At 39.8% G+C, this 14725-nt stretch overlaps 1 protein-coding gene across 1 annotated transcript in view; it reads left to right on the top strand.

Moving 5' to 3' along the window:
* LOC143023508 (RUS family member 1-like) overlaps positions 1-14725 on the top strand; it is a 78979-nt gene that overhangs the window by 44619 nt on the left and 19635 nt on the right. Inside the window, exons 7-9 of the mRNA XM_076182041.1 lie at positions 10835-11037; positions 11169-11299; positions 13556-13681. Coding sequence (XP_076038156.1) covers positions 10835-11037; positions 11169-11299; positions 13556-13681 — 460 coding nt within the window. The remainder of the gene's footprint in view (positions 1-10834; positions 11038-11168; positions 11300-13555; positions 13682-14725) is intronic.

Raw genomic sequence — 14725 nt, 5'->3', positions numbered from 1 at the left:
AGAAGTATGATGGGGGTTACTAGGCTAGATAGAGTGAGAAATGAGGAGGTGAGGAGGAGAACAGGGGTGGAAAGGAAGTTGTGAGATAGGGTTGATGAAAGAGTATTAGGATGGTTTGGACACATGGAAAGAATGAGTGAAGAAAGACTAGTAAAAGAGGTATGGAAGGCAGATGTGGAGGGAGTGAACATGAGGGGACGTCCTAAGATGAGGTGGATGGATGGGGTGAAGGGGGCTTTGGGGAAGAGGGGAATGTCTGTTGAAGAAGGACGGGAGAGGACAGAAGACAGGTGAATGGAGAATGGTTGTATATAGATGATGTGATGCATGAGGTGGAATGGGCAGGGGGATGGGGGGGTGAGGTAGTATGTGTGAGCAAAATTTGACACAGCCCGAAGGGATTTCTCCCCGTCTTCTCCTTTTCTGCATGGGGGGACGGAGAGGGGGGCTCGCCGATTTAATGAAGCGGCCTTGCTGTGAATGTGCTGTGTCTTGTGACACTACTTGTGACCCAGGGTAGTGGACAAGGTGCAGGGATGACCCATCATCCAGGAGGTGCTAAGATAAGAGGGAGGGTGGAGGGGTGTGGAGTGTATTCAGGGATGGAATGGGTGGGAATGATTTTATGCCTTTTCCTTTTTGGCTACCTCCCTTGTAAGGGGGAAAAAGCCTTGGTATATGTATGTATGTATGTATATATATATATATATATATATATATATATATATATATATATATATATATGTATGGCAAGAGTGGTATAGGTAAATTCTAGGAAGGAGCAGAAGTATTTTATTCTCTAACGTTTCGACAGTCTTCTTCAGAGAGATAATAGTACAGGGAAATTGGAATACATTGTCTATATACTAAGCGGGTCATCTCACAGGTCGCCTTGGGATAGAGTCCGCCGTTTGTGCCCCCTCGATGATTAATCTTGCTGTTGTGCGTGCCAAATTTATATATATATATATATATATATTGAGACATTCTGACAGGTTGACGTAAGCGGAGAAGGAAACACAGGAGTCTTCGTCTTGAGTTTATTCCTGATTAGTTTCCCATGTATGTTTTTTCAAAAAGCGTACCTGCGAAACTAGTCAGGAATAAACCCAAGACTAAGACTCCTGTGTTTCCTACTCCGCATACATATATATATATATACACACACACAAATGACATGTGAATATAATTTCAAAAGAAATATGCTGGGAAGAAATGACAGTGAAAGGGGGAGAGAAACACTGGGGCAATGTACTCCTTGACTTGACCATTGAATACACAATGACCCAGTAGATTAGAGAAAATACTAGATACAGAGGAAATGAAGAACCCTCAAAATTGGACTTAATACTTACGACAGAACCTGAGATTATTGAAAAAATTGATAATAAAACTCCGATAGGAAAAAGTGACCACATACTAATAGAAACGGAATTGAAAGAACAAATGGACCAAAGTAAAAATTATAAACATAGAATAGGAAGACCTATGTATAACAAAACAAACTTTGAGAAACTTAAAACATTCTTTCGCAATGCAAACTGGGAAAAATTCCAAACCAAAGATACAGGGATAGAAGAAAAATGGAACATATTAAAAGACATTTATAATGAAGGAGTGAACAAATATGTACCACAACAAAAAATGGAAAAGGCATACATAAAGAGCTGGTACAACAAAAGATCTAGGAGGTGCTAAGATGAGAGGGAGGGTGGAGGGGTGTGGAGTGTTTTTGGGGATGAAATGGGTGGGAATGTTTTTGTGCCTTGTCCTTTTTGGCTACCCCCTTGGTAAGGGGAAAAAAAGCCTTGGTATATGTATGTATGTATGTACAACAAAAGATGTAGTGAAGCTAAGGAAAAAAGAGACAAAGCTTGGAAAAAGTGGAAAAGAGATAAACAAAGCAAATGGCAAATGTACATCAAACTAAGAAATGAATATGTAAAAATATGCAGAGATGAAAAGAGGAATTATGAAAAAAAGATAATAGACAAATGTAAGGAAGAACCCAAACTATTTTACAAATATGCAAATGGAAAACTGAAAAACAAACAAGAAATAGAAAAACTGTGCCAAGATACAAAGGAATATACTGAAGAACTGGAAATGGCTGAAATTATGAACAACCACTTCAGATCAGTATTCACAATAGAAAACTTGCCTAAAAGTGTAGATAGAGAGAGAGAATTATCCCCAGCAATGAAAGAAATAAACGTAACACAAAAAGAAATCAGTGATCAAATTAAAACCCTTGATGTCAGAAAATCACATGGCCCAGACGGAATTGCAAACTGGATACTGAAGGAATGTATGGAGGAATTAACTGACAAAATATATAATATAATTAAATCCTCACTTAAAGAAGGAAAAGTACCATTGGACTGGAAAAAGGCAAACATTGTACCAATTTATAAGGGAGGTGATAAAGAAGATCCATCTAACTACAGACCGGTCTCACTAACAAGCACAATAGCAAAAATTTGTGAAAGAGTTGTCAAAAACAGATGGGTTAAATACCTGGAAGAAAAATCTATACTGAACCCAAATCAATTTGGATTCAGACAAGGGAGATCATGTACAACAAATCTGATCTGCTTTTACTCAAGATTAGTAGACATAATACAAGAAAGAGATGGATGGGCGGACTGTGCTTTTCTGGACCTGCAAAAGGCATTCGATAAGGTACCTCATAGGAAACTAATAAATAAGATAGAGTCAAAGGGTGGCATCAGAGGAAAATTATTGGAATGGATGAAAGACTTCCTGATTGGGAGGAAAATGAGAGTTGTAATTAGAGAAAAATTCTCCAACTGGGAAGAAGTAAAAAGCGGTGTCCCGCAAGGATCAGTACTGGCCCTGATCATGTTCGCCGTATACATTAATGACATGAATGAAGGCGTGGAGTGCTATATGAATTTTTTTGCAGATGATGCAAAATTACTTAAGAAGGTAAAAACGGAAGAGGACTGCAACTCATTGCAACAAGATCTGGACACGATATGGAATTGGACTCAAAAGTGGGAAGTGAAATTTAATATAAAGAAATGCAGTATAATGGAATTTGGAAAGAGTAAAAACAGAATATCAAAAGATTACAGAATTGGGGAAGAAAAAATAAAAAAGCAAACTCTGAAAAAGATCTTGGAGTGATGATTGGAAAGGACATGAAACCAGATAAGCATATAAATAAGATATTCGGAGAAACCTACAATTTATTGAGGTCAATAAAAGTGGCATTTACTTATATGGATGAAAAAATGATAAAGAAAATACTAACTACACTAATAAGACCAAAACTTGAGTATGCAGCAACACTTTGGACACCCAGTACCAAAAAGAATATTAACTAGAAAGATTACAAAGAGCGACAACCAAACTAGCACAGACTCTCGCCGAACTAACATATGAGCAAAGACTATCCAAATTGAACCTACCAACACTGGAACAAAGAAGAGAAAGAGGAGATTTGCCGACTATCTACAGAATAATGAAAGGAATAGAAGTTTTAGACAGGAACGACCTGTTAGTGTGGGACAATGGTAAAACGAGAGGACATGGAAAAAAACTGAAAAAAGATAGTTATAGAAAAAACTTGAAAAGGAACAGTTTCCCACACAGAGCGATTAATACATGGAACAAATTAGACAACAAAACAGTATGTGCAAACACTATACAAGATTTTAAGATAAAACTTGATGCGGAGAGATACAAAGACGGGTCACCATGTGCATAACTCCCCTCCCATATATTACAACTAGGTAGGTAAATACACACACACACACACGTGTGAGAGTCAAAAGCTATCTGCACTTTTGCCATAACATATTTTTATTATTGTCACACTATGTTCTGCATATGCATGCTGATAGTTCGAGTACTGTTGCGGTCATATGATTGAAGTTTGAGCCTATTCATGCCATTTTGCTTTCTGTTTTTATAGTGTCAACATGGCTGCTCCACTTGCAGTATGCACTGAGGAGGAACAAAGAGCAGTGACCTAATTTCTTTGGTCAGAAGGTGTGTCAGAGACTGAAATTCATTGGAGGGTTTTAGCACAGTACGAGGACAGTGCACAATTGCATAGAAGTGTGTATTAATGGATCAAGACGTTTAAAAATGGCTGGACAAGCGTGACACATGAAAACGTTTGCACTTGTGCTCTGCAGTAAGCTCCCTTGGCACCCATCTTGCACAGACTTTACGGAAAGTGAGCTCATTGTAGATGATTTGATAGGCAGTACTGTGACTAATCTGCAGAGAACAAGCTGCTTCATTGATGATAATTCGCCAGTTCGCCATTAGTATCTCTTGAACTTGCTGAATCTTCCCATCACTGGTGGAAGTTGATGGATGTCCTGCCCCCTCTTTATGCGTCATGCTTCTCTAGCCACTTTTAAACTTCTCAATCCACTCATACACACTTCTACTATGTGGGATTGTGCTAAAAGCCTCTGATGAATTTCAGACCCTGACACACCATCCAACCAGAGAAACTGGGTTACTGCTCTTTGTTTGTCTTGGTGCTTAGTGCAAGTGAAGTGGCCATGTTTACACTGTAAAGACAAATTGACATGATCAGGCTCAAACTTATGTCATGTGACCACAGCAGTACCACCTATAAGCTTGCATGTGCAGAATGGAGTGCGAAAATAGTAAAGATATGTTATTGCACAAATGTGGATATTTTTTACTCTCCCTCATATATATGATTGATGATGATTTGGTTTAATGTCACAAGGAGGCTAGGACAGTGCCCATTATAGAGGACTTTGTAGCATGGAGTTTGATGAACCGTATTCATGGCTCAACTTGCTGGTGGCAGGGTTCATACTGCCAGCACCTTGACCTTCATTGCAAGTAGTGATGCCCATCTACATATGGTAACAATAAACACTGGTAACTTGTGTTCAGTTATGCAGACCCAGTGGTCACCTTGAGTTTCACTAACTAGAAATGCAAAGCTAGTGTGTCCTAGGGCCCTTTCTGAGAAGAAATGTTGGACAGTTGTGTGTGATGTATTATTGTGAAACTTTGTCACCAGCTTATAGTAGTAGGAGGAAAGGGAAGTAGTTGTCAGTTGTTAGCTCTCTTTATGTGAGAATGTAGAAAGGGAGGGAGTAATGAGGGGAGAGCAGTGTTTGGTTAGGAAAGGAAGAGGGTGCATAGAGAGTTACATTAGAGATAAAAAGGTTGTTAGGAATCACATTGGTCCACTATTATCTGCTGACGGTCAACTTGAATATTCAAATGAAGGAATGTGTAATATCTTAAACAATTATTTTAGCTCGGTATTCGTAAATGAAACACCTCAAAGTGAATTCCAAACTGAAACCTGTGAAAAGTCTAGGGTAAACTTACTCACTACGGTAAATATAACAAAAGAAAAAATTAAAAGGTGTATAGATAAAGTCAAAGTTAATAAAACACCAGGGCCTGACGGTTGGCATCCAAGAATCTTAAAGGAAATGAAAAATGAGATTGTTGTTCCATTAGAAATTATTTTCAAGAAATCCATCATATCCGGAGATGTCCCAAGAGAATGGATGCTAGCTAACGTTACTCCCATATTCAAAAAAGATGACAAAAAGAAACCAAATAACTATAGGCCTATAAGTTTGACTTCAATTGTAGGAAAAATAATGGAAACTATCATCAGAGATGCTATCGAACATCATTTAGAAAGTAACCGTTTGATAAATGATAGCCAGCATGGTTTCAGACGGAAACGTTCTTGCGTGACTAACTTACTCGAATTCTACAACACAGTTATCTCGAATTATGACAAAAGAAACAATATAGATTTAATATATCTAGACTTTGCAAAAGCTTTTGATACCGTCCCACACGAAAGACTACTTACTAAATTAGCTTTACACAGAATAAGTGGTAGCTTATTACGTTGGACTAGTAATTGGTTGAATGGTCGAAAACAGAGAGTTGTTTTAAATGGAAAAACTTCTAGATGGAAAAATGTTACAAGTGGAGTTCCTCAGGGTTCCGTTCTTGGACCACTTCTATTCATAGTATATATAAATGATATAGACCATGGACTAAAATCTACTGTTTCCAAATTTGCTGATGATACAAAACTGTGTGGAGTGGCAAATGATCACTCAAACCAATTAGATATTCAAGAAGATTTAGATAAATTACAGCAATGGTCTGAAAAGTGGAAATTTAACACAAGTAAATGCAAGGTAATGCACATAGGTAAAAATAACAGTAAGTATGATTACAAGTTATTTGGAAATTTGTTAACAAAAGTGGATAGTGAAAAAGATCTTGGCGTAATTATCAGTAACGACCTCAAATCATCCAAGCAGTGTATTTCAGCCTATGAGAAAGCAAATAAGATTCTAGGACTGATTGTGCGATCTTTTGATTTCAAAAGTCCATCACTCATTAACAAGCTATATAAATCGTTAGTTCGTCCACATTTGGAATATGCTGTTTCCGTATGGTCACCGAATCTCATTAAAGACATTGACAGACTGGAAAAAGTACAACGGCGAGCCACAAAACTGATTCCAAATATCAAAAATAAATCATACGAAAATCGACTTAAGCACATGAATCTGTTTTCCCTAAAAAAGCGTAGACTCAGAGGTGACTTGATACAGGTCTTTAAGATTTTAAAGGGAATTGACAACATCAAAAGTGACAACATTTTCACATTGAATGAGAATCAGACAAGAAACAATGGTCTCAAACTATCAGGAAATAGTTTCAATTTGGAAGTAGATAGAAACAACTTCGCCAACCGTGTAGTTAATGAATGGAATAAACTTCCTGCACAGGTAGTGCAATGTAGTTCAGTTCGAAGCTTTAAGAATCATTTAGATAAACACCTAAGCAAGATGCTGTAATGATTATAATTTATGTTATATTATTTGTTTTTGTTTTGTTATCATTTGTCTGTCTGATTTTCATTTATTATTAGTTATATGTCAATTTATTATTATATACTATTTACATGGATGGGGTGGTGCGAGAGGTGAATGCAAGGGTAGTGGGTCAGGGATTGGAGATGGTTAAGGAAAATGGAGAAAAGTGGGAGGTGAGCCAGCTGTTGTTTGCGGACGACACTGCGCTTGTGGCAGGGTTGGAGGAGGGATTGAGGAAGCTGGTGACAGAGTTTGGGAGAGTGTGTGATAGAAGAAAGCTAAAGATAAATGTGGGTAAAAGTAAGGTGATGAGATGTACAAGGGGTGAAAGTGGCAGTAATCTGGAAGTGAGCATTAAGGGAGAGCAACTGGAGGAAGTGGATAGTTTTAGATATTTGGGTGCAAATGTGGCAGGAAAGGGTGGAGTGAAGGTGGAGGTAGAATGTAGATTGAGAGAAGCGAGTAAATGCCTTGGTGGTTTAAAAAGTGTAATGAGGAATAGGAATCTGGGAATGGATGCTAAGAGGAGACTGTATGAAGGAGTGATTGTGCCAACAGCACTGTATGGAGCAGAAACATGGAACATGAGAGAGGAAGAGAGAAGGAACTTGAATGTGTTTGAGATGAAGTGTCTGAGAAGTATGATGGGGGTTACTAGGCTAGATAGAGTGAGAAATGAGGAAGTGAGGAGGAGAACAGGGGTGGAAAGGGAGCTGGGAGATAGGGTGTAATCCTTTGTAGAACAAATTTTTATAAGATTTATAAGAAGTTTTTTGCAAAGGGTCTTTTGATCTTTCATGGATTTGGGGAAGAAATGGCATGGCTGACATTGGGGCATTATGGAATTATAGATGTATTGGACGGGGAAGTCTGTTGAAAGTAATCAAAAGTTTTTACTTGAGTAGTAAAGCTTATGTAAGGGTAGGGAGTGGAGATAGTGGTTTGAGATGAAAGTGGGGCTGTTCCTGGGTTGTGTAATGTCACCATGGTTCTTCAATGTGTATATGGGGTTGGTAAGGGAAATCACAATGGTGCTAGGTAGGGACTTTTAGAGTTTGTTGGTAAGGTTGGGGGGAAATAGGTGAGCCAGTTGTTTATGGATGACAGATAGTGGCAAAGATAGTGGCAAAGTTTTGGAGGTATGTGTGAGAAGGAAGCTGAAAGTAAATGTGGGCAAAATTAAGGTAAGAGATGAACAAGGAGTGAGGGTGGGTTGGAGGTGAGTTTAAAGGGTGAGAGGCTGGAAGAAATAGCTTTAAATATTTTGGGTCACATGTAGCAGGGAATGGAAGAGTGGAAGAGGAAGTAATTTATAGAGTAGGAGAACCATGTAAATGGTGGGAGGAGACCAAAAATTGGATAGATGGATGGATGGATGGGATGAAAGGCCTTGAGTACAAGGGGAATGTGTGTAGAGCACGGAAGGGAGAGGGAAAGAAATAGGTGTGAGTGGAGAGTGGTCTTGAGTGGATGATAAATTGATGCAAGCCAAAAAGGATTTGGCAGTTCGAACCCTGCCACTGGCGAGTTAAACTAAGGGCATGGTACAGGCTACAAAGTCCTGTGTAAGAGGCACCATCCTAGCCTCCTATTAGAAAGGAGTTTCATGGCATAAAACTGAATGACAACAGATTTTCAAGAATATAATTTCAGAGTATTTTAGGGAGTTATTAAATGTGAAGAAGGATGGGGGGGGGAAAGGTAGTTGCAGTGGGAAGCACTAAGAAAATGATAGTGATGAATGAGAAAAATGAAGGAGAAATAAGGAAAGATGAAATGAAAGTAGTTATTAAAATGATGAGAGCAGGTAATGCACCTGGGTTGGATTGGTGTCATGTGGAGTGTCTAGAAAAGGGAGGTACAGTGATGGCAGACTGGCTGGTTAGGTTGTTTAATGTTTGTTTAAAAGAGGGTAGAGTGTTGGAGGACTGGAGGAGTGCCTGCATAATTCCACTTTACAAGGGAAAAGGGGACAAGTGTGAGTGAAGTAGTTAAAGAGGGAACATTTTGTTGAGTAGTTGGGAAGGCTTATGGAAGGGTTTTGATTGAGAGTATTAGGAGAGGAGCAGAGGGAGTAATTGTTGAGGAACAGTGTGGGTTTAGGACAGGGAGGGGTTACATGGGTCAGATTTTTGTAGTAAGACAGATATGTGAGAAAGCTTTAGGAAAAGGTAAGGGTGTTTTTTGGTTCTTTATAAACTTGGAAAAGGCTTATGACAGGGTAGGTAGGAGGGCACTGTGGGAAGTATTGCAGATATATGGGATAGTAGGAACGATGTTAACCCCTTCCATACGGTGCTGTATACGTAGGCGGCATGAGGAGCAAGTGGATATGCGAGGCTGCCATATCGGTGTCTTGATTATATTTATTGTAGTTCCCCTGCGTAATGACATACTCACTAAACTGTCTTCATCACATTTTCTATGGTTATCAAAATTCACGGGTGAAAGAGAGAACGATCGATATAGCGGTGACTATATTTTATGATGCGAGTATTATTACGACACATCGTACATCTGGCAGCTAATGCTGCCCGCGAGATTTTGAACCGCACTGAAGAGGTTAAGAGCAATTGAGAGTTTTTACGAGAGTAGTATAGCCTGTGTTAGAATTAGAAATGAAGAGAGTGAGTGGCTCGTGGTACAGGTGAGACTTTGCAAGGGATGTATTATGTCACCTTGGCTGTTTAATGGGGTGGTGCAAGAGGTAAACACAAGGGCAATGGGCTGGGGATTGGAGATGGTTAAAGAAAATGGAGAAAAGTGGGAGATAAGACAGTTGTTGTTTGCTGACAACACTGCTTATGGCAGGATCAGAAGAGGGATTAAGGAAGTTAGTGACAGAGTTTGGGAAGGTGTGCAAGAGAAGGAAGTTGAAGATAAATGTCGGTAAATGTAAGATGATGAGATGAACAAGGGGAGAATATGGCAACAAATTGGAAGTGAGTATTAAGGGAGACTGGAGGAAGTGCATAGTTATAGATACTTGAGTGGAAATGTGGCAGGAAAGGGAGGAGTGGAGGTGGAGGTAGAATGTAGATTGAGAGAAGCAAGTAAATACTTTGGGGGAGTAAAATGTGTAATGAGAAATAGACATTTGGGAATGGATGCTAAGAGGAGCATGTATGAAGGAGTGGTTGTGCCAACAGCACTGTATGGGGCAGAAACATAGAAGGTAAGAGAGGAAAAGTTTAAATGTGTTTGAGATGAAATGCCTGAGAAGTGTGGTAAGGGTTACTAGGTTGGATAGAGTGAGAAGTGAGGAGGAGAGCAGTGGTGGAAAGGGAGTTGGGAGCTAGGGTTGATGAAAGAGTATTGGGATGGTTTGGACACATGGAAAGAATGAGTGAAGAAAGATTAGTAGTAAAAGAGGTGTGAAAGGCAGAGGCAGAAGGAGTGAACATGAGGGGGCAACCAAGGATGAGATAGATGTATGGGGTAAAAGGGGCATTGGGAAAGGTGGGAGTGTCTGTTGAGGAAGGATGGGAGAAGATAGAAGATAGGGGTTAGTGGACAATGGTTGTGTATGGATGATGCCGTGATACATAGAAGGTAGTGGGTTGGGGATGGGTGTGAGTGAGTATGAGTGATATTTTGACATAGCCTGAAGGGATTTCTCGCCATCTTTTCTTTTGCATGAGGGGACAGAGATGGGATGTGTTGCTGATTAAATGAAGAGGCTTTGCTGTGGATGTGCTGTGTCTTGCTACATTTCTTCTGATCCAGGGCAGTGGATGAGATGTATAGATGACCTATCATCCAGGAGGAGCCAAGATAAGAGGGAGGGAGTGGGTGAATGGGATTGGAGTATGTAGGGATTAAATGAGTGGGAGTGGGTTTTTTGTTTTTGGCTATCTCCCTTGTAATGGGGAAAAAGCCATTGGTGTATGTATGTATAATTTCAGATATTGACACAAAAGTGATTCATTCAATAAAACTTTTATTTTTAGGTACAAAATCATCACAGCATCTGTCCTGATTTTCTTCCATGTCTACGCTAACTACAAAGCCGTAAGAGCTGTAAGAATTAAAACACTAAACCGTCCTCGTCTACTGATCCTCTTACATAAATGGTTCACATCAACAAAGATTCTTAGTGTTGAAGAGGCCAATAAAAATGAGCCCCTTGTCACTGGGGCTGCCTATTTGCCAAGTATGTTTTCAGAGTACATATATTTGAGTTGATGCACTGTTGAAGTCTGTTCATATACATTGTTACTTTATTTTTGTAATCATGTACTTTTTTTCACACTTGATTTTCACATTTTCTCACCATTTCTTCAGCTTATTTTCCATATGGATATAGTCTTAAAATTGGATGTTCACTGACACAAGCCTTGAATTCCATGGGAAAAGCAGAGGCATCGCATCAATTTAAGTATTTGCATCAAACATTTAGATATGACAACTACATGGTAAGTTGTATTATTATTGTCAGTTATAGAGTTGAATTAACATTTTAAAAGTAGTTTTGTAGGCATACTATGAAGATTTTTTCAGTTATTAGTATTGTTTTCCTCATAATAGTAATTACATGCATCCCTGTACTTGGAAGAAAAATGAAAACGAAAGCAAGATTTGATCAGAGGTATAGATGTTATGTATTATTTAGTTGTATGAAGAGTGTGGAGTATGGATGATGCTGTGATGCAAGAGGGAGAGTGGGTGGGGGATGGGGGGTGAGGGAGTATGCGTGAAAAATGAATTGACGCAGCCTGAAGGGATTTCTCCCCATTTTCTCTATTTCTGCATGAATGGATGGAGAGGGAGGGTTGCCGATTTAATGAAGCGGCCTTGTTGTGGATGTGCTGTATCTTGTGACACTGCTTCTGACCCAGGACAGTGTGCAAGATGCAGGGATGACCTGTCCTCCAGGAGGAGTCAAGATAAGAGGGAGGGAGGAAGGTGGATGGGAGTGGAGTATGTGGGGATAGAATGGGTGGGATTGGTTTTTATGCCTTGTTTTTTGGCTACCTCCCTTGTAAGGGGGAAAAAGCCTTTGGTATATATATGTATGAAGAGTGGAAGGTGGTGGTGGATGGAATAAACTTAAGGAGATCAACAATGAAATGGATAGACAGAGTGAAAGGGGCATTAGGTGTAAGAGATCTGTCAAGCAGGGAAGGGAGAGGATAAAAGATAGTGTAAGTGGAGAGTGGTTGTAAATGGACAAAAAATTGACATAGCCTGAGGGGATTTTTTTTCCAGTCTACCTTGTGTATTCTTGAATGGTAAAGCAGCTTTGGCTGTTGGGCCCTTCTGAGGAAGTGCTGTAACTTGCTGCATTGCCTCTGACCTGAGCAGTGGGTGGTGGGCACAAGGAGCTAACAGAAAGGATAAGAAATGGGTTTTCAGAGGATGGAATGGGTAAAGGGTGTTTTTATTAAATGATCAGTTATGTCCTCAAATACTACTTACCCTGTATATTGATGGGGTAGTCCATCCATCCATCCATCCATCCATCCATCCATCCATCCATCCATATACCAAGGAATTTTTTCCCATTACCACTCCCACCCATTTTATCCCCACCCATTCCACTCCCATGCACCACCCTTTCCTCCCACTCATCTTAGCTCTCATGGATGACTGATCATCCATGTATCCTGTCCATTGCCCTGGGTGAGAAACAATGCAGCAAGACACAGCACATCGACAGCATGGCTGCTTCACAAGTGGGCAACTGAGGATGAGGTGAAAAGGGCATTGAGCAAGCGGGGTATGTCTGTTGACCTTGGAAGGGAGAAGGCAGGAGAAGGGGTGAGTGGAAAATGGCTTTGTATAGATGATACTGTTAAGCAAGTAAGGGAGTGGTTATGTGTGAATTATATTTTGACTTCTGTCATCTGTTTTTCTGCATGAGGGGGCAGAGGGGAGGGGTTACCAATTAAGTGAAGTGGCCTTGATGGGGTAGTAATAGTGTTGGGTGGAAAGCAGAAATAAGTGGAGTTTAAGAATTTAGGGTGGCATGTAACAGTAGGTTTGGTAGTGGAGGTGAACTATAGTGCAAAGGAGGTAAGTAAATGTCTCAGGAATGAAAGGTGTCATGAGAAAGAGGTATTTAGGGGTGAATGCAAAGAAGAGATGGTGTGAGGGAGTAATTGCACTCATGGCACTGCATGGAGTGGGAACATGAAATTTGATATATGGAGAAGGAAGAGCCTAAACGTGTTTGACATGAAATGTGAAGATAGAGTGAGAAATGTGATGGTGAGGCAGAGAGTAGTATTAGAAAGAAAGCTGACAGACTGTGTAGACCAAAGTGAGCTGAGGTGGTTTGGTCATATGGAAAAAAAGGAAAGACTGCTGAAAGTAGGAGTGGGTGGAGTGAATTAGAGGGAAAGAGCAAGAATAAAGCAGAGAAATCACTCTCAGGACAAGCAAGAATTGTACTGACACACCTATTTTCAGGTTACCAGCCCACTCTAAAATAGTACCAGCATAGAATTGACCTGACAACAGACACCACTTGCTCTACATGTAACCACTACTTACAAGATACTGAGCATTGTTTGTACTTCTCTGTCCTACAACCCTTCCAGACAGGAACACACTCTTGTCAACGAATGATTTACAGGCTGAACCAGTGGCCATGTCCTGTGTCCTGGGGGCTGCATGTCTTGTGCAAGGTAGCTAGGGCAATAAATAAATTAATTATGCTTTTCTTTCAGCTTCTTGGAGACTTCCAAAAGAAAAAAATGTTCCTTATTTACCATGAGAACATAACACCAGAGGAAGAATTGGAAGGTTTCTTTGTGGCATATCTTTGTGTGCTGCATTTCATCACTATGGAAAAGGTAAATTTAAAAGTACATACAGTCGAACCTCGAAACCCCGGACTAATTGGGGGGAAGGGTGGTCCGGTCATGCCAAAAGTCCGGTCATTGCAAATATCGCCCGTAGATTTTCGTAGCAGTATACGTATAGGTAATGTATGATATGGCATAGAAACACATAAGAATAATACTCTAACGCTGTAATAATAACAATACTGTAATAATAATAATACTATAATACTAATAATTCTGTAATAATAACTGTAATACAGGCATTTAAATGTACTGTATATACAGTGTACTGTACTGTATTTTTTTTATTACGTACACTGTAAATATCGGAAGGTATGCACTCGGGACAGTGGTGGCGGCCAGTGTTGCCGTTTGTCCGTAGCTCCAATTTCCGTCGTTTTCTCATCATTTAGTGAAAGAAAACGTACTAGAGTCTAATTACAGGGGCTACTGCTGTATCTGAGAAAGCTGTCGATTTGCCCATTGATATGATTGTAATGTAATGATGTGACATATGGACTTGTATCTGGCCAACCTAGGTTACATTGCACTGTGGATAAGTGCAGGTGAGGGAGGATGGTAGTTTTGTGATATGTCACAGAGGTAAGTGCAACGAGGAAGTCTAGTAATAAATACTGAGCTGGACATTTCCGTAGTCCAGTGCAGGTAATAACCTCATACCATCATTCATAGTAATATTCGTACGTGATTAAACCTATTCTAATTAAGGGAATACAATAACAAGGCATACCGAATTGTATTTTTTTCTACCATATACTGAATTTAAAAAGAAAAGGGACACTACGGACATAATTCTGCTGATGACGTCATGTCCACAGCATGACATATTTATCCGTTTTGATGACGAGTTTCCGCAGAACGGCAACACTGGTGGCGGCCAGGGTTGCCGCGTTTTCTACACTGCCGTGTAGAATGGGAGTGTTGCCATACCGGGGCATACATTTTTTTCGAGCGTGTGCAGACTTTCATAGCAAGATGTATTTGTCAAACTTTGACAAAATGTTGGTTCTAGTTTTTATTTTTGAATGTATA

The sequence above is a fragment of the Oratosquilla oratoria genome, unplaced genomic scaffold, assembly GCF_046742065.1.
Source record: "Oratosquilla oratoria isolate Oo_2021 unplaced genomic scaffold, ASM4674206v1 SCAFFOLD49, whole genome shotgun sequence".
In the NCBI taxonomy this organism is placed as follows: Eukaryota; Metazoa; Arthropoda; class Malacostraca; order Stomatopoda; family Squillidae; genus Oratosquilla; species Oratosquilla oratoria.
The sequence above is the reverse complement of the archived record's forward strand: the minus strand, read 5'-3'. Positions and strand labels throughout refer to the sequence as shown.